Genomic DNA, 20,644 nt, shown 5'->3' on the forward strand with positions numbered 1-20,644 from the left:
CACCCCCAGATACCTAAAGTGAGTCCCTGCCCTGCGGAATGACAGCGGGGGGCACCCCTGCCCCCACCCCCAGCTGAGACACCACAAAATACTCACTCTTGTCCAGGTTCAGCTTGCACCCCGAGAAAGACCCAAATACTCGCAGTAGCTCCAATATTCCCCCTATCGACACACTCGGTTACAACACATAGAACAGTAAGTCGTCGGCATACAAGGACACCCTATGCTCCATTCCCCTCCCGCACTATTCCTTTCCATGTTCCCGAACTTCTTAATGTGATGGCCAACGGCTCAATCGCAAGTTTAAACAGCAGGGGGATATAGGACATCCCTGCCTTGTCCCACGGTGGAGAGAAAAGTATCTCGAGCTGATGTTGTTTGTGTGGACACTCACCTTTGGCTCCTTTTATAAGAGCTTTACCCAGTTCACAAATCGTGGTCCAATCCCAAACCGCTCCAGAACTGCCATCAAGCACCCCCATTCTACCCAGTCAAACGCCTTTCTTGGCGTCCAATGCCACAACCACCTCTGATTCCTTCCCTTCCGCCGGTGCCATAACGACGTTCAAAACCCTCCTAATGTTTGAAAAAAGCTGCCTCCCTCTCACGAACCCCGTCTGATCTTCACCTATCACCTTCGGGAGGCACTTATCCAGCCTACCCGCCAGTAGCTTCGCCAATACTTTTGGTCCACATTCAGAAGTGATATGGGCCTATACGACGCACACTCCGTTGGATCCTTATCTTTTTTTAGCAACAGTGAAATCGATGCCTGCCGCATGGTTTCAGGCAGCACCCCCTTCCCTAACGCCTCTTCAAACATCCCCACCATCAGGGGTGCCAGCTTATCCTTCAATTTTATAAATAATATTCCACCGGAAACCCATTCGGCCCTGCCACCTTCCCGACTGCATCCTCCCAATCGCATCCTTTATCTCCTGCTCCACTATTGCTTCTTCTAATGTAGCCCTGTCCCCCTCCCCTAACCTCGGGTACTCCAACCCATCTAGAAATTCCTGCATCTCACGGTCTCTCCCGGATGGCTCCAACCTGTACAACCTCTCATAAAACTCCTCAAAAACCTTGTTAATCAGCTCCGGGGCCAACACCAACTTCCCTGCCCTATCCCTCACCTGGAAAATTTCTCTTGCCGCTGCTTCCCTCCGGAGCTGACCTGCTAAGATACCAACATGTCTTATCTCCATGTTCATAAACTGCACCCCTTGCTCTTCTCAGTTGGCACACCGCCTTCCTGGTGGACAGACGGTCGACGCTCGCCTGTAGTTCTTGCCTCTTTTCCAGCTTCGCTGGGTCCCCATCTTCTGCATAGCTTCTATCTACCTCCAACATCTTATCTATTACCCTCTGCCGCCCCAACCTCTCCTCTTTGTCCACCCTGGCCTTAAACAAAATTACCTCACCCCTCACCACCGCCAGAGTCTCCCAGACAACTGCCTTCGACACCTTACCCGTACAGTTGAAACCTACATATTCCTTAATTACCTTTTCACTTTTCTCACGGAAAATTGGTTCCCCAAAAGCCCCACATCCAGTTCCCACCCCGGCATCTGCGCTACCCCCTTCTCCAGCACCATATCCACCCAATGTGGTGAGTGATCTGACACTGCAATTGCCGAGTATTCCGATCCCTTAACCCCAGCCAACAAAGCCTTTCCCACCACGAAAAAGTCGATCCGCGAGTATACCTTATGGACTGCTGAGAAAAACGAGTACCCCCGCTCCCTCGGGTGCAGAAACCTTCAAGGGTCCACCCCTCCCATTTCCACCGTTAGCCCAGCCAGCGCCTTCGTCCCCCCCCCGCCGATGGAACCAGCGAGTGCGGCCGTGACCTGTCCAACCTTGGCTCCTGCACCAAGTTCCAGTCCCCCCCTACTATCAGTTCGTGTGTGTCCAAGTCGGGGATGGCCCCGAACACCTTCATTGCGAATCCCAAATCGTCCCAATTGGGACCGTATACACTTAACAGCGCACTAACCTCCCCTCCAGCACTCCTGTCACAATCACATATCTACCCCCCTGATCTGCCACCTTCTCCATCTGGAAGCGTACCCTTTTGCTGACCATTACCGCTACCCCTCAAGCCCTTCCGTCAAATCCAGAGTGAAACACCTGACTCACCCAACCCTTTTAAGTCTCACCTGGTCCTTCACTCTCAAGTGAGTCCCCCGCTGCATTGCCACATCGGCTTTCAAACTTTTAAGATGCGCAAGCACCCTTGACCGGTCCTCCTAGCCCTCTCACATTCCACGTGATTATCCTAACCGGGGGTCTCTCATTCCCCCCGCCCCACTCTTCTTATCCACCATCATCATACGACTGGGCCCTGCCCCATAAGCCTATCCATTATTAACATCGAACCCCTTCCCCCCCCCCCTCCCAAGAACCCCCCTACATTTCCTCTTGAAAAAACATCTCCCAGAATCAATCCCTTCCCCTACCCTCGCTCGCCTCGTAGGCCCATTAAAACCTGCTAACCAGGCTCCAACGTCCACAGTCCTCCTCTCACCTCACCTCCATTCACTAGCCAACTTTAGTTAGCTAGCGCAGGTGGCTCCCCCCGCCAAGATATAGCGTCCCTTCCCACCCAGTTCCAGAGCAGGAAAAAACAAAAACAACAATCCAACCCAAACAATTCACCAAAATAAGATATAACCGTCGCAACACAGAACACCAATCAACCCAACCATTAACTTGAACTCTATAACAATGTAAAGAGAAGTCAATTACAATACACATCAGTAAACAGAAAGCATTAGCATTTATACATTTTCCAGCTCCCCAATCACAGTCCACAGTCTCTCTTCCAGCTCTGCTCCTCACGTCTGTCCCAAGCCTTCTGCTCTCACGAACGCCTCAGCCGCCTCCGCTGTCTCGAAATAAAAGTCTTTGGCCTCATACGTTACCCTCAGCTTCGCCAGGTACACCATACCAAATCGCACCACCGTTTTGTACAGTGCCGCTTTCACTCGCCCGAACGCCGCTCGTCTCTTTGCCAGCTCCAGTGAAGTCCTGGTGGATCCGAACTCAAGTGCCATCCCACTGCACCTCGCGCTCGTGCTTCGCCCAGCTAAACACCTTCTCCTTCATGCAATACTTATGGAAGCAGATAATTACTACTCTTGGCGGCTCGTTTACTTTGGGCTTCGGTCTTAATGACCGATGAACTCGGTCTAGCTCGTACTGGGTGGGGTTCTCACCCTCCCCCATCAGCTCCGCCAACTTCTTAGCAAAGTATTCTGTTGGCCTTGGGCCCTCTGTCTCTTCGAGCAAGCCCACAATTCTCAAATTGTGCCGTTTCGAGCGGTTGTCCAAGTCCTCAAATTTTGCTCGGAGTCCTCTGTTGACCTCCACCACCCTCCGCAGCTCGTCCCCCATCGAGGTGAGCTGGTCGCTGTGCTGTGTCACGGCCTCCTCCACTTCCTTTATCTTCTCGCCCTGGTCTCTCACCTTGGCCAATGTCTTTGTCACCGCTACCCTAACCGGGGCGATTGCCTCCTCCACCATTGGTTTCAATGCGGCTGCCGTCTCCTTCCTCAAGGCCTCCAAGTGCTTCGCAAACTGTTTTTCCAGCTCTACCGCCATCAGCTCGGTCATCTTCTCCACCATAAGTAGTGCGGCCCCACCATGCGGTTCGGCATCTGCCATCCTGTCAGCACTTTTGCTCGTCTTCTCATGCAGCGGCGAGCCCGCGTTTCCTCCCTTCTTCGATGCTGGTTTTCGCATACTTTAACGGTGTATTGTTTTTCCTTTTTTCCCCCCTTCACCCTCCTGTCCTTCTTCAATCCGTTTTTTCCTTTGAAAAACAGAATGTTTCAAAGGGGGGGGCGGGGGGGAAGAAAAAAAAACTTTCACCAAACGCATTAAAACTTCTTTCTCTTCTTTTTTGCATCCCTTCAGACTTTCCCTGGGACTGGACTTCAACTTTCTTAGCACGCTCTAGGTGGGAACCATCCGACGTGGGACATCTCTTCTACATCCCGCCCTGGCTTCGGGCCTGCCGCCTCGGCCCTCGCTTGGCTCCGCCCCCGCTGCTCTGCCCTTCGAGCGCGTGCTGGGCCCGACGCCTTGGCACCCGCCGCCCGACACCCACGCGGGGTTCGTCGCCCGTTTTTAAACCGGCCCCGCTAGCTGCTCGTGACGATCCTAAAGGCCGTCAATAGTTGGGGGGGCCATCGAAAAGTTGGAGAAACTCCCAAAAGTGCCGCAAATCATGGCCACCGGCTGGAACTCTTCCCGATGCTGCCGTCCTGCTCTCAAGTGCAGATGGGCTTTGTTAAGGGTAGACAGCTAACTGCAAATATCAGGCGCTTGCTGAACGTGATAACGAGCCCATCCGGGAGAGAACACCAAAGGTGATCGTCTCCCTGGACGCAGAAAAGGCCTTCGACAGAGTTGAGTGGAAATACCTCATTGAGGTACTGGAACGGTTTGGACGAGGGACAGGGTTCACCTCCTGGATGAGACTCCTATACAACGCTCCCCCAAGGCGAGTGGACAGATCAACGCCACCAGCTCTGAATATGACCAGCTGCACAGAGGCACAAGGCAGGGATGCCCGCTGTCCCCACTTCTGTTTGCCCTGACAATAGAGCTGCTGGCAATCACCCTGTGAGAGTGGTGAGATTCTGGAAGGGAATCCGAAGAGGAGGCAGAGAGCAGTCTATCTGGATGACCTGTTCCTCTACATCTCAACCCGCAAAGCGGCACAAAAGAAATCATGAAGCTCCTGAGAGAGTTTGGAGCGTTCCTGGGCTACAAACCCAACACTATGGGCAATTTAGCATGGCCAATCCACCTAACCGTGTTTCCCTGGTGAATGCGAGGCGGGGAGGTGCAGAGCTGGAGGGTCTACCATTTAATCTCGCCCAAAACAAATTCCGCTATATGGGGATCCAGATTGCCCATGACTGGACACAGATCCACAAGTGGAACCTGACCAGTCTGGCGGAGGATGTCAAATTGGACCTACAGAGATGGGTTGCACTCCCGCTTTCCCTGGCAATGATCAAGATGAAGATAATGCCGCCCAGGTTCCTCTTCCTGTTTAGATCCATCCCGATCTACATCCCCAAGACACAAACACGGACTGGGTGAGGATGGAGGAGTTGTCATACAGGGACGGCCCTCTGGGCCCTCACCAGGCAGCGCTCCCGTCCCCACCAACATGGTAGCATAGTGGTTGGCACAATGGCTTCACAGCGCCAGGGCCCCAGGCTCGATTCCCGCTTGGGTCACCGTCTGTGGAGTCTGAACATTCTCCCCGTGTTTGCGTGGGTTTCCTCTGGGTGCTCCGGTTTCCTCTCACAGTCCAAAGATGTGCAGGTTAGGTGGATTGGCCATGCTAAATTGCCCTTGGGTTAGATGGGGTTTCAGGGTTACGGGGATAGGGTGGAGATGTGGGCTTAAGTCGAGTGTTCCTTCCAAGAGCTGGTGCAGACTCGATGGCTCGAATTGGCTCCTTCTGCACTGTAAATTTTATGATTCTATGAACAAGCCCAGTGGTAGTAGTGACCTTGAGAACTTGGAACCAGATGAGGCAACATTTCGGTCTGACCGATATGTCTATCATGGTCCCATTTGCGGCAACCATAGGGTTGCACCCGCCATGCTAGATACCAACTTCAAGAGGTTGAGACAGCACAGGGAGGCACTGACGGTTAGGGGCTTTGACACTTAGAGGAGCTAGAGGGGCCTTAGAGGAGCTGATGGAAAGACAGGACCCTACCAAACGGGAATTAACTCTCACACGAAGAAATCAAAAACTTTCTATGCAAGGAGACGACTACATACCCACGAATTCCGAAAAGCACAATGCTGGAGGAGTTACTAGACATGGACAGTCTGGGGAGGGGAAACTGGGAACCTATATGGGCGACTTTTAGAGAGGACACGGTCCCCACTGGACGGAACGTGGGAAAAATGAGAGGAAAAGCTAGAGATGGAAATAGGGTGGGGATTCTGTAGCGAAGCCAACTTCACCTCCTCATGCACAAGGCAGCTGCAAGTGGTGTACAGAACGCACCTGACAAGAACCAGAATGAGCAGGTTCACCTTGGAGGTGGAAAATAAATGTGAACAGTACCAGGGAGGCTTGGCCAACCATGACCACATGCTTTGGGCATGTCCCAGACTTGTTGGGTTCTGGACAGCCTTCTTATAGGCGATGACCAAGGTTGTGGAGGTGAGGGTGGAGCTATGCCCAAGAGTGGCAGTCTTTGGCATATCGGAGCAGCCAGAACTATTCATGGGGAAGAGGGCCTACTCCCTGGCCTCTGCTTCTCTAATTGCCTGCTGGAGAATCCTGCTCAGCTGCCGATAAGCAGCACCACCCCCATCTGCAGACTGGCTGGCAGACCTGCGAGAATTTCCCCACCTGGTGAAGATCAAGTTCACCATCTGAGCGTCAAGAGGATGGCTTTCACAAAGTGTGGAGACCATTCACCAATTTGTTCCAGGACCTGTTCGAAGACAACAGCCAATAGAACGGGGGAGGGGGATGCATGGGAGCCAACGGGATCGCAGGGAGCAAAGGAAATGAAGGGGTGTGGGGTGGAGGGGGGATGGGGGGGGGAAGGCTACCAGGAAAAGGAGGGGGAGGCCAGGAAACAATTGACACAGAGGCCAGAGAACCTAGAACAAGAACACATGAAAAGAAACCCCCCCAGGGAAGGTTGAAAACAGGACGGGGGGGGGGGGGGGGGGGGAGAGGAGGCACAAGGTACTGTCCATGCCTAAATAACGAATAACTTCCCACTGTAGAGTGAAGGGCCCGGGAAAGGACCCTGAAACAACGAATGAATGGGGTGGGGAGGAGAACCAAGGGAGGAAGGGCAGTCACAGCTGAAGGTCTTTGGCTTTTAGTTTGCTTTCTTGAATTGCTGATTGTGAAATGACTTTTCTTCCTACAAACATATAATTCTGTCCACCGTGCTCTAAGGATCAATCCTTGGTCCCTAACTTCTTCATTCATTAGATACCACTTGGCAACATCAGCTGCAGACAAGGATGACAATGACACCCATCTATACCTAGAGTGCTTTTGATTTGTTCAGTGGTTCTGTGCTATCAGTATACTTCTCCCAAGCAGATCTCGCGTGTGGACACTTGCTTCATTATCAGGTGGAGTTTTGAATGAAACTGAACACTTGGAAATCACCCCCACTTCTGATGGATGGAAGGTTTCACACGAAGCATCTGAAGATAACTATGCCTTGGACATTGCCCTAAGGAACTCCTGCACTGATGTCCTGGGCATGGGACAATTGCCCAGCAACAAATAAACCTATGAGCTAGGTATGACTCCAACAAGTGAAGAGTTTTCCCCTGACTTCTGCTGCTAAACTCATAAGACAATATGACGCAAGAGCAGAAGTAGGCCACCTGGTCCATCGATTCTGCTCCGCCATTCAATGAGATCATTAATATCTGATATAATCCTCAACTGCTCTTTCCTGCCTTATCTCCATAACTCTTGATTCCCTCACTGATTAAAAATCTGTCTTTCTCAGCCTTGAACAAATTTAACAACCCAGCCTCCACAACCCTCTGCGGTAAAGAAATCCACAGCTTTCCGCAAGTGAAGGAGACACATCCTGAGTGAGTGAGACACATCCAGAGTGGGAATTTGGAACTTGGTAATTTGGTGCAGTGAGGTAATTCAGTGCAGAGTGGGAGAAGGTGCTTTTTTCCCTACTGTTTTGTTCTCTCTCTTTCTTCTGGCCTGTAACTTTTAATCTGCAGGGAGAGAACCAGAGAGCATCTGAGAACCTGGGAAGGTAAGTGATTTTTATTCATTTTTATTTTTGTTACCTTTTTAAATTGTTTGGGGGGCGATCGGGGGAGAAAACTGAAGTGACATCACATTAAAGCTGTGACCTGATTGGCTGGTTGGGAATCTACACTAAATTTAAAAATTAAGCATTGTTAAACTAATTAAACATAATTAAGTAATTATGTAATCATAATTTAGAGGGGTATCTAAGCCAGAAATCGGAGAGTACTGTATTTAGCTTTCACATTTATAGTAGAAATCTAGTGCTAGGGAACATATAGTTAACAGTAACTTTTTTTTTAAACTTTGAAATTTAATTTACTAATTAATTGACACAATGTCAATTAGAGGGGTGCAGTGCTCTGACTGTGAGATGTGGCAGGTCCGGGAGGCTTCCAGCGTCCCGGATGGCTTCATCTGCAGAAAGTGCGCCCAACTGGGGCTCCTCACAGACAGCATGGTTTGGTTGGAGCAGCAGTTGGATGCAGTTGGAGCATGCAGGTGGCAGAAAGCGTCATAGATAGCAGTTATATAAATGTGGTCACACCCAAGGTGCAGGCAGAGAAATAGGTGACCACCAGAAAGGGCAGGCAGTCCGTGCAGGAATCCCCTTAGGTTGTCCCCCTCTCGAACAGGTATAGCTCTTTGGATACTGTCAGGGGGAAACAGCAGCAGCCAGAGCAGTGGCACCACGGCTGGCTCTGATGTTCAGCAGGGAGGGTCAAAGCGCAAAAGAGCAATAGTCATAGGGGATTCTATCGTCAGGGATAGGCGCTTCTGTGGACGTGAAAGAGACTCCAGGATGGTCCATTGCCTCCCTGGTGCAGGATGTCTCCGAACAGGTAGCGGGCATCCTGAAGGGGGAGGGCAAACAGGCAGAGGTTGTTGTACATATTGGTACTAACGGCATAGGCAGGAAGGGGCATGAGGTCCTGCAGCAGGAGTTCAGGGAGTTAGGCAGAAAGTTAAAAGACAGGACCTCTAGGGTTGTAATCTCAGGATTACTCCCTGTGCCATGTGCCAGTGAGGCTAGAAACAGGAGGATAGAGCAGCTAAACACGTGGCTAAACAGCTGGTGTACGAGGGAGGGTTTCCATTATCTGGACCACTGGGAGTTCTTCCGGGGCAGGTGTGACCTGCATAGGAAGGATGGGTTGCATCTAAACTGGAGAGGCATAAATATCCTGGCCGCGAGGTTTGCTAGTGTCATACGGGAGGGTTTAAATTAGTATGGCAGGGGGGTGGGCACTGGAGCAATAGGTCAGAAGGTGAAAGCATTGAGGGAGAACTGGGAAATAGGGCCAGTATGGCTGAGGCAGAGCAGACAGGGAGATGTTGCTGAACACATGGCCTGAAGTGCATATGTTTTAATGCAAGAAGTATTACGGGGAAGGCAGATGAACTTAGAGCTTGGATTAGTACTTGGAACTATGATGTTGTTGCCATTACAGGGACCTGGTTGAGGGAAGGACAAGATTGGCAGCTAAACGTTCCAGGATTTAGATGTTTCAGGCGGGATAAAGGGGGATGTAAAAGGGGTGGCGGAGTTACGCTACTGGTTCGGGAGAATATCACAGCTGTACTGCGGGAGGACACCTTAGAGGGCAGCGAGGCTATATGGGTAGAGATCAGGAATAAGAAGGGTGCAGTCACAATGTTGAGGGTTTACAACAGGCCTCCCAACAGCCAGCGGGAGATAGAGGAGCAGATAGGTAGACAGATTTTGGAAAAGAGTAAAAACACAGGGTTGTTGCGATCGGGAACACGAAGCGGCCGAAAATAGTACTGCACAGGTGCAGACAACTGACAAACGCACCGCGCATGCGCAACGATGCACTGAGAGCCATGACGCCGCTTCATGACGTGTGTGAACTGCGGCACTGCCCATTTTAACAAAAACTGCCCTGCAAGAGGCAAACGCTGTTTAAACTGTGGGAAACCAAACCACTATGCAGCCCTGTGCAGATGTGCACCATCAGTCAGGAGCCAGTGCTCCCAATTCCGACAGCGGCACATCCGAAGTGTGCAACACCGAATGCATGACTCTGATCCAGGAAGTGCGATGGATCCAGATGATGAATACCTGGACAACACTTATCGAGTGGGCATTATTACGAAGAGCGAATATGCCACACCGGACACATCGCAAGTCCAATCAATCCTGGCTGTGGATTCAGAGGACGAATGGCATGCAGTGATGAAGATCAACCACTGCCCCATCCAGTTCAAACTGGACACAGGTGTCTCTGCCAACCTGATTTTGCAGGTGGACTTCAAGAGAATCAAGAAGCCCCCCACAATCCTTCCAGCTCCCTGCAAACTCCCGGACTACAGTGGAAACGTAATCAAGGCACTGGGGTTCTGCCATCTGCTGGTGTCCAGCCGACACACACAAGCAAGCTTACGCTTCAAGATTGTTAAACCAGACAGGGCGTCCCTGCTAGGTGCGCATTCCTGCAAGCAACTGAACCTCATTCAAAGGGTCTACACCACGACACCGTCCCATTCGGATCTTCAGGCCAGCATGGACGACATCGTAACCCAGTACCCAGACGTATTTAGCGGGATGGGCACGCTGCCATACGAGTACAAGATTCTATTTAGGCCTGATGCCAAGCCAGTGGTCCACGCACCACAACGAGTCCCTGCTCCACAGAGAGAGCGCCTGAAGGCAGAGCTCACGAGTCTACAACAAAAAGGCATCATCTCCAAGGTCACTGAAACAACCGACTGGGTCAGCTCGATGGGGTGCATAAGAAGTCTTCGGGGGACCTACGCATCTGCATTGACCCCAAGGATCTAAACAAAAACATTATGCGGGAACATTACCCCATCCCGAAGAAGGAAGAAATCACGAGTGAGATGGCACACGCGCGCTTCTTCACAAAATTGGACGCATCCCAAGGATTTTGGCAAATCCAACTTGAAGAATCCAGCAGAAGGCTCTGCACCTTCAACACGCCTTTTGGCAGAGTCTGCTACAACCGAATACCATTTGGCATCATCTCAGCATCAGAGATTTTCCATTGCATCATGGAAAAGATGATGGAGGGAATAGAAGGGGTTTGTGTCTACGTTGACGATATCATAGTTTGGTCCACAACCCCAGAGGAACATGTGTCACAACTCAAGAAAGTATTCCGGCGTATACATGAACATGGTCTCAAGCTAAACAGGTCCAAGTGCTGTTTTGGGACATCCACGCTGAAGTTTCTGGGCGATCAGATTTTGCGACATGGTGCGCGCCCGCACAGACAAAATTAAAGCCATCGAGGCAATGAAAGTCCCCGAGGACAAGAAGGCAGTACTGCGCTTCCTGGGAATGGTCAATTTCCTTGGCAAGTTCATCCCAAATTTGGCCACACACACCACAGTCCTACACAACCTGGTGAAAAAAATCAACCGCCTTTGAGTGGAAGGCGGTGCACCAAACAGAGTGGCTGAAGTTGAAAGCCAAGCTCACCACTACACCCGTCCTTGCATTCTTTGACCCAGACCGAGAGACCAAGATATCCACAGATGCAAGTCAGGATGGCATTGGGGTGGTGTTGCTTCAAAGAGACGACACGTCATCCTGGGTACCAGTAGCCTACGCATCACGGGCAATGATACCCACTTAGACCAGATATGTGCAGATTGAGAAGGAGCGTTTAGGTCTTCTCACCGAAATCCTTAAATTTCATGATTATGTCTACGGCTTGCCAACATTTACTGTTGAGACGGATCATAGGCCTATGGTCCACATCATCCAAAAGTACCTGAACGATATGACACCTCGTTTGCAGAGAATTCTGCTCAAACTCCGGAGGTATGATTTGAATTTGGCGTACACGCCTGTCAACAAGCACATCATCGCCGATGCACTGTCCCGCTCCGTCAACTCACCCAGTGAACTACTGGAGATCATCCAGCACATTGAATTGCAGGCACAACTGTGTGCAAGCACTCTCTCGGCAACAGATTAGAAGATCGTTCTCATCCGAGAAGAGACGGCCAAAGACCCCCTGTTGCAGCGAGTCATCCACAACCTCAGCAATGGCTGGCAGAAAGGGCAATGCCCTCAATTCTACAACGTCAAGGACGACCTGACGCTGATCGACAGCATCCAGCTCAAGCTGGACAGGATCGTCATCCCTCTAAGTCTCCAGAGAATGGTGTTGCGACAGATTCATGAGGGACACCTGGGCGTCGAAAAGTGCAGACGCAGGGTCCGGCAGGCTGTCTACTGGCCGGGCATCAACCAGGACATCACAGACATGGTCCTGAACTGCGAAACCTGTCAGAGGTTCCAACCAGCGCAGAACAAGGACACGCTCCAACCACATGACCTAGAAACCTCTCCGTGGTCCAAGGTTGGCATTGACCTATTCCACGGGAATGGTTGCGACTATATCTTAATCATCGATTCGTTTTTGAACTATCCCGAGGTGCTCAAGCTGCCTGACCTCACCTCACGGACAGTCTTCAAAGCGTGTAAAGAGACATTCTCATGGCATGGCATCCCGAACACCACGATGAGCGACAATGCCCGTGCTTCGACAGTCGAGAATGGTCCACGTTTGCCAAGAGCTATAATTTCAGGCATGTCACTTCCAGTCCGTACTATCCGCAGTCCAGTTAAAAAAGGGGTGCACATCATTAAGCAGTTCATCTGCAAGGCCTCGGACTCCGCTTCCAACATACACCTTCCACTACTTGCGTACCGGGCGACTCCCTTGTCCACTGGCATGTCGCCAGCTCAACTGCTGATGAACAGGGACCTGCGGACTACGCTTCCAGTCATACACCTGCCCAACCTTGATCACCTCCCGGTGTTGCAGAAGATGCAGCAGCGTCGTGACAGCCAGAAGCAGGGCTATGACACACATGCCACCGACCTGGACATGCTATCCCCAGCAGACACGGTCAGGATCAAGATACCGGATGGTGGGTGTTCTGCTCCAACTGTCACTGTTTGACAGGCTACGCCCAGATCCTATGTCATACTGATGGCTGCATTGTGCGAAGGAATCGAAGGGCACTGCAAAAAGTTGCTTCCTCACAATCACTTTGCCCTCCATTTCCACATCTCAAATTGCCACCTCCAGACACCTCGAACCACGAGGCCACCAGTCTTGCCTCCCACTCGCCAGTCAGGACACCGTCATCCCCTCCACCACCTCTCCGGTGGTCGACGAGGATCAGACGCAAGCCTCAGAGACTGGACTTATGAGCATTTGTTTTGTTTGTTCTGTTCTGTATTCCTCAGTCAGTCACATTAGACAGACACATTCACATGTATATACATCTTTAAAAAAAAGGGGGAGATGTCCTGATATGCAAACATGCAACCAATGAACACTCAGAATAGGACACAACCAATGGGCAGGCATGGCACTCAGAGGTGGTATCACCACAAAGGGGCATGACATAAACACTATAAAAGGGATGAGGCACTCACCCCTTCCTCTCTTTCCACAGACAGACATCTAGAGAGTTAGACAGAATTGATCAGCAGCATCACACCCCAGCACGTGGCTTAGAGCAAGCTGGTACAGTTAGGCTGAGTTACTACAGTTAGATTAGCAGAGAGTCGAACTCATTTGAGAACTGTGTTAATAGTTCAACAAACACGTTGAGCTAATTTCAGAGTTTGGAGCATCCTTTAGTTAAGACTGCATCAAGTAGCAGCCTGTGTTATCCGAAGCAGCATAACACAACAGGACTCGCATCAGTTTATTATGGGGGAGGATTTTAATACGGCTATAGAACTGAGCTTGGACTCAGGTTGAGTCCTAAGTCAATGAATACGGCATGGTAGCACAGTGGTTAGCACTGTTGTTTCACAGCACCGGGGTCCCGGGTTCGACTCCCGGCTTGGGTGACTGTGTCTTGGGTGTCTGAACGTTCTTCCCGTGTCTGCGTGTGTTTCCTCCGGGTGCTCCGGTTTCCTCCCACAAGTCCGAAAGATGTGCTGTTCGGTAATTTGGATATTCTGAATTCTCCCTCAGTGTACCCAAACAGGTGCCGGAATGTGTCAACTATGGCTTTTCACAGCAACTTCATTGCAATGTTAATGTAAGTCTACTTGTGACAATAATAAAGATTATTAAGGAGTGGCGAGGAGTTGAAGGGGCTCATGGAGCACATGGTTGGGGGTGGACCCACGGAGGTTTGGGAGGGGGAGGCCAAAGTAGTTTTCGTACTTCTCCCATGTACTCGGGGGTGGGGGGAGGGGAGCTGTGGCACTGGAGACCGGATGTGGGGTTGTTGGCAGAGGAGGAGGTGTACGAGTAGGTGAGGGCTGCCATTCGGGGGTACTTGGAGCTAATCAACATGGGGAGGTCACGCCGCCACGCTGTGGTAAATACTCAAGGCGGTGGCGCAAGGGGAGTGCATCACAATTTGAGCGCACAGGGAGAAAGCAGAGCGGGCGGAGATGTCAAGGCTGGTGAATGAGATTTTAATGGTACAGGAGGTATTCGGAGGCCCCGGAGGCATGGCTGTTGAAGGAGCTGTAGAGGTTCCAGATGGAGTTTGGGCTAATGTCTACAGGGAAGGCGGTGGGCAGTTACGGAGGGCCAGAGAGGCAGTGTATGAGTACTGGCAGAAGGCAAGCAGGATGCTGGCCCACTAGCTGAGGAAGCAAAAGGCAGCAAGGGAGATTGTCAGAGTGAAGGACGATAAGGGTCGAGTGGTGTTGGATCCGGAGGGGTGAATGCCGTGTTTGAGGCATTTTACAGGAGGTTGTACGATTCGGAAGGGATGCGGTGTTTTTTGGACGAATTGAAGTTTCCCAAGTTAGAGGAGGAGGAGCAGATTCAGGGACTGGGGTCCCAATTGGGTTGAGGGAGGTGTTGGGACTGTATGGGGGCAATGCAGGCAGGGGCCGGACGGAGTTTTATATTTGGGGCCGACCTGGGGCCGATGCTGGTGAGGGCATATAATGAAGCAAGGGAGAAGGGGTAAATAAATCCCCCGACATTGTCGCAATGTTCTCTGTTGATTATTCTCCTTGTCCACTATGTACGTACTGTGTACATTCCCACGGCCACAGAAAAATACATTTCACTGTACTTCGGTACGTGACAATAAATCAAATCAAATCAGGCTTCCATCTCCCAAATATTAAAAAAGGACAAGGATCCGGAGCAATGTGGGAGGTCGTACTGCCCGATATCGTTACTGAATGTAGATGCCAAGTTGCTGGCAAAGGTGTTGGACTCGCGAATCGAGGACTACATCCCAGGGGTGAGGCGAAGACCAAACGGGGTTTTTAAGGGGAAGCAGTTGACGGCGAATCTGAGGAGGCTGCTTAATATAATCACGATGCCTTCGGAGGGGCAGGAGGTGGAGGTAGTGGTGGCGAAGGAGCGGAGAAGGCGTTCAATCGGGTGGTGTGGGGGTATCTGCTGGAGGTGTTGGGCAGTTCGGGCTCAGACGGGGTTTTGTGGATTGGGTCCAGTTGCTGTACAAGGCGCCGATCGCAAGTGTGTGGACGAACTGAATGAGTTTGGGAAATTTTGGGCTGCATTGGGGGAAGGAGGCAGCGGTGCCCGCTCTCCCCATTGCTCTTCACCTTGGTGAGAAAGTTGCTGGCAATGGTGGGCTGGGTGTTGAGGGACTGGGGAGGGATTGAAGAGAGGGGGGGGGGGGGGGTCGAGCGTAGGGTCTCATTGTGTGCGGATGACCTGTCATTTTTTATCTCAGACCTTTTGGGTAGTATCGGGGACATTATGGTGATTTTGGAAAAGTTTGGTTAGTTTTCCGGGTACAAGTTGAATATGGGAAAGAGTGAGGTGTTCCCGATTGAGATGAGAGGGCAGGAGAGGAGGTTACGGGAGCTGCCACTCAGGGTTGTGAGGGGGGCAAGCTTTAGATACTTGGGCATCCAGGTGACTCGGGGTTGGGCGTAGCTTCACAAGTTGAACCTGGCGTGGCTGGTGGAGCTGATGAAAGTGGACTTTAGGAGGTGGGATGTGCTGCTGCTATAGCTGGCGGGGCAGGCAGACAGTTAAAATGACGGTGTTGCCAAGTTTCTGCGCGTGTTCCAGAACCTTCCAATTTTCTCTCCAAAGTTTTTTTCCCCCCAAAAAGGTTAATGCGCTGATCTCTGGGCTTGTGTGGGTGGGGAAAGTCCGGAGGGTTCGGAGAGTTTTTCTGGAGCAGGGCGAGGGACGTGGGGGAAAGAGATGCTGGAGCTACCAACGTGAAGAACTACTACGAGGCAGTGAATATCACAATGCTTAGGAAATGGGTCGTGGGGGAGGGGTCGGTATGGGACCGGATGGAAGCAGCATTGTGTAGGGGAACGGGTTTGGGGGCTTTGTTGTCAGCACCTCTGCCATTCTTGCCGGCCAGGAACTTCGTGAGCTCAGTGATGGTGCCGGCCATAAGGGTGTGGGGGCAGTGGAGGTAGCACTTGGGGCTGGAGGGTGCCTCAGTCTGGACAACGATCTGCAATAACCATAGGTTTCCGCCGGTGGTGGGGGCGTTGTGGGGAATGGGGGAATGTTGAATGTGAGGTTTTGGGGGTGGCATCAAGCAGGGAATGATCGATTTGGCAATCTGCACATAGAGGGCAAATGTACGAAGTTGGAGGACCTTGAAGAAAAGTATGAGCTGCCCAGGTGGAATGGTTTTAGGTACTTGCAGGTCCTGGATTTTGTAAGGAGAGAGGTGCTACCCTTTCCTGGGTTGTCGTTGGAAGACACAAGATGCTGTCAAGGGACAAGATAGGGGAGAGGAAGGCGTCAGAGTTATTCAAACAGTTGATGGCTGGTGGGGGATATAAAATGTAAGTGAGAGGAGGAGCTGGGAGGGGAGGTAGGGCCGAGACGCGAGCAGAGGCCCTGCAGAGAGTGAATGTGTCCTCGCCGTGTGCGAGGCGAAGCCTCATCCAGTTTAAGGTAATACATCGGGCACATATGACAGTAGCAAGGAGGAGGGAGTTCTTTGATGGGATGGAGGACAGGCGTGGGCGGTGTGCGGGGAGGCCTGAAAATCACTTTCACATGTTCTGGGCGTGTCCAAGGTTGAAGGGGTTCTGGCAGGGGTTTGGACATAATGTCCGAGGTGCGGGGAGTGGAAGTGGCCCGGAGTCCAGAGGAGGCAGTATTCGGATATCAGAAGATCTGGGAGTCCAGGGCCTCCCTGATAATCGGGAGATGCATTTTGCTCGGGTGGCTGGACTCAGTGCCGCTGAAAGCGAGAATGTGGGTGAACGACTTGGCGAAACCCCTGAGGCTGGAGAAGGCTAGGTTCGTTTTGAGGGGGTTGGTGGATGGGTCACTTGAAGGTTGAAGCCATTCATTGATTTCTTTAAGGAGGATTGAGGGGTCAGTGGTGGGGGGAGGTGGGAATGGGTGGGCTAATGGTGTTAAAATGGGGAAGGCGGGATGGGAGAGAAGGGGGCGGTATCATGGGAGTGAGTGTTGGTTGTTTATAATGTTGTTTGGTTATTCTGCTTTTCTTTGTTTGCATGAAAATGCCTTGAATAAAATATTTTAAAAAAATGAATGTGGCAGCTGAATCTCAAGACCTGCTCACCACTATTGCTCATAAAAGCCGATTCCGCTACAAAAGATTGCCTTTTGTAATAACGTCAGCACTAGCTTTATTTCAACGCTCAATGAAATGTTTTGATTGAACCTGTCTCCACCACACTTTCAGACTGTGCATTCCAGATCTTAAAAACTTATTGCGTAAAAAAATATTTTCTCATATTGCTTTTGCCTCTTTTGCCAATTATTCTAATTCTGTGCCTTCTCATTCCCAATCCCTTCACAAGTGGAAATCTCTTCACATTTCGCTCCATATTGAACAATGGTATAGCTACAGTAAATATTTCTGATAATGGTCAAAATAGCTTGAAGCTCTTTTAGATCCTATTAACCTCCAGTTATGTAGATCATTGTTGATTTTTCACCAAGCTGCCATTTTAAATCAATAAATGCATAGTTTCAGAAACTGTATTGGAATATTGCATTTTCATTGCAGTTGGTAATCATTAACGGCGCATTCCGTTCCAAGTTACCATCAATCTTAATACGGACCAAATTGGAGTTCGAGCACAAGATATAAATGTACCGATGCTGCAGAAGTAGAGCACTAGCAGACAGTAACAGCTACTGGAATAGAAATGGGCTTTGTTCCTTCACCATGTGAGTATTTTTTATCACTTCAGTTCAGATTCTCACAAAATCAGAGATAGCCTGCAGGACAGGTCCTGGGAAATATGATTGTAATCAATAGCAGCAGCTAAACTAGTAGTTATCACTATAATGTCATAGCAGTGAGAGAGTGGAGGAGAATAAACAGTCAATAGGAACAGCTGATAGGAGGGCAAGAGAACAGAAAGAAAATGTTTTAGCAAATGCAAGCCAACGTAAAGGAAATAATATTAGTGCTCACAAACTTTGCGATATTGACCCTAGACATACATGGATTTCTTTGGGTAAGGCTCAGGGCACAAAGATAATTGTTTCCCAGGTAAATACTGTAGGCAAATCTGAGTATCAAATTCTATTGGCCTTCAAATATACAAGATTTAGTTAAAAGACAAGCATATGAAGTCATCACTGTAGTTTCTCAATGCAGAATACCTACCCTATCCACTTTAATAATCTGAAATTTCTGTGTGATATCTGCAGGGTTGGCTGGTAGCCTGGAGCGGCCAGAGACAAAGCGAAGAAATAGCACCCGCTCTTCATTAGAAAACTCTTGCAACGTTTGCCACAGCCAACTGAGCAGTTGATGGTTTTCGACAATGTCACGGTAACGTACAACTTTCTTCAAAGTATCTACATTCACTTCCGGCATCCCACACACGAGCTGTTCAAGCTGTTTTTCTGTGAGTAGAGACAGTAGAGGTACAGGGACAATAGCTGACATCCCTTGTCTGATTGCTGCTACCTGAAAATGAACAAATACCACATGTTGATTGGGATTTCATTTGTTACTGGGATGCTTTCTTGGCAAATGAGCCATGGTTAGTATATTGCTAAGTATCTATTTTTAAAAATTATGTAATACATGTTACCTGTTCACGTGCGTATATTGGAAGCTACGCAGATTAACACACAAGGCCCTGGTCTTTGCAGACAGGAAGAACATGTACACACATTGCGCATGTTTCAGCTGAACAAAATAAATGTTTTCGTTCACTTTGTTTTTTTTCTCACCACAGGTGTTGTCAGACCCATTGAGTATCTCCAGTGTTTTTATTTTAATTTCAAATAGTAGTTATTAACTGAATGTTAAGATTTGAATTGCTGACAACTATGACTGAAAGCCACAAGAAGATTCAATTTGACTCTCCCACTATATTTGATGATAATACTTCCTTAAAATGAGGGGCGCGATTCTCCGCAAATGCGGCGAGTCGTAAAGGCTGCCGTGAAACTGCCCGTGTTTCACGGCAGCCTCCGCGCCCCCTCCCGGGACCCAATTCTCCCCCCGGGCGGGGCTAGCAGCGCGGCCCCGCGGGCTTAGCGACCGTCGAGGAACAAATAGTGCGCGGGTATCGGACCCGCTGCCCGCGATCGGTGGGCACCGATCGCGGGCCCATGCCACCCTTGCCACGGCCGTGGTGCGGCCGTGCCAATCGGTGCCATGTTTGTCCGGGACGGCACTTTGCGGCCGTTTTCACGAACGGTGAGAGCAGGTGTGATTGCGTTCTTGAAAACGGCCGTAAAGGCCTGGGAACTTGGCCCATCGGCCAGGGGAGAATCACTGTTCGCCGTAAAAAACGGCGAGCAGCGATTCGTGTCATGGGGCGGCTGTGGGGGGGGGGGGGGGGGAGAATAGCGGGAGGGTGGGAAAAATGTAGGGAAGGCCCTCCCGCTATTCTCCGACCCATCGTGGGCAGCGGAGAATCGCGCCCGAGACGTTCTAAATATATATACAAACCAGGGATTCTGGACAGTATTGCAAAAAATTTATTCAGTGTGAATATAACTACTCATCCAAGCAAGCTCACTTCTTTTTAAGTGTCCTCTCTCTTGTCTGGTTCTAATAGTTGTTGATATATAATTGAGTGTTTACAGTGACTTCAAGCTATTGCATCTCTATTTTCATTCAAGTGACTGCACCAGAAAGCTACTCAAGAGGGTGGTGAATTCTGCGAAATAATGAGTTTAATCTGTTCCTGCTGATCATTCATAGACTAGTCTGTGATCAGATACAGCTAGCTAGGCAATCTAGTTGCATTGCCTAGACTGTTAACCAGTTAACTCATTTTAAATTTGGGTTCAAGCCTTAGAGCCTCCTAATCCCCATGGCTTTTTAAAAAATAGACCATCGGGTAGCCTTTTGCATTATCAAGGATTTGGTGAATGCAGAGATGAAGATCAAAGAGATCATTTTGAGAGAAATAGGAGCATAATTAAATTCATTATTTACAGCTTCACACAGAAATCAAAACATTTTGAAAGGGTTTTGATGCTCACCTGTTGATCCAGTTCATGTAATCTATATTCAATCGTTCTCTCTACATACTCCTTCCTGTTTCCAAAAGTCAAAGGTATACTACTTCCTCCAGGAATTATTGGAACAACCTTACCATTTGCACTCTGACCAACAAATGAATCCAAAGGAATCATCTATAAAATAATTGAAGCCAAATAACATTAGAAAAAGTGATCACAATATTCATCCTAACGGCACTGAACAATTGCTGAACTTTGTTTTAGGCACTAAGACTCAAGTTATTTTTGCTGATGAGTAATGTATAGATAATGTGAGCTAAACTGCATAAAATAACATAAAATTCATTTGGGCATTAAAAGCTAGAGTTCCCTCCATGGCTAAATATGTAGAGATTAAAATGAAACAGCAAAGACAGCTTATGATAAGTGACAGGTTCATAATTCA

At 49.8% G+C, this 20,644-nt stretch overlaps 1 protein-coding gene across 3 annotated transcripts in view; it reads right to left on the reverse strand.

Moving 5' to 3' along the window:
- The window catches only part of LOC119962749 (probable E3 ubiquitin-protein ligase HERC1), a 594,360-nt gene that overhangs the window by 13,489 nt on the left and 560,227 nt on the right, over positions 1–20,644 (reverse strand). For all 3 annotated transcript variants that reach the window (XM_038790765.1, XM_038790766.1, XM_038790764.1), the window contains exons 77-78: positions 20,221–20,373; positions 18,380–18,685 (exon numbers count right to left, since the gene is read on the reverse strand). In XM_038790765.1, coding sequence (XP_038646693.1) covers positions 18,380–18,685; positions 20,221–20,373 — 459 coding nt within the window. The remainder of the gene's footprint in view (positions 1–18,379; positions 18,686–20,220; positions 20,374–20,644) is intronic.

Source organism: Scyliorhinus canicula, chromosome 3, assembly GCF_902713615.1.
Source record: "Scyliorhinus canicula chromosome 3, sScyCan1.1, whole genome shotgun sequence".
NCBI classification, from domain to species: Eukaryota; Metazoa; Chordata; class Chondrichthyes; order Carcharhiniformes; family Scyliorhinidae; genus Scyliorhinus; species Scyliorhinus canicula.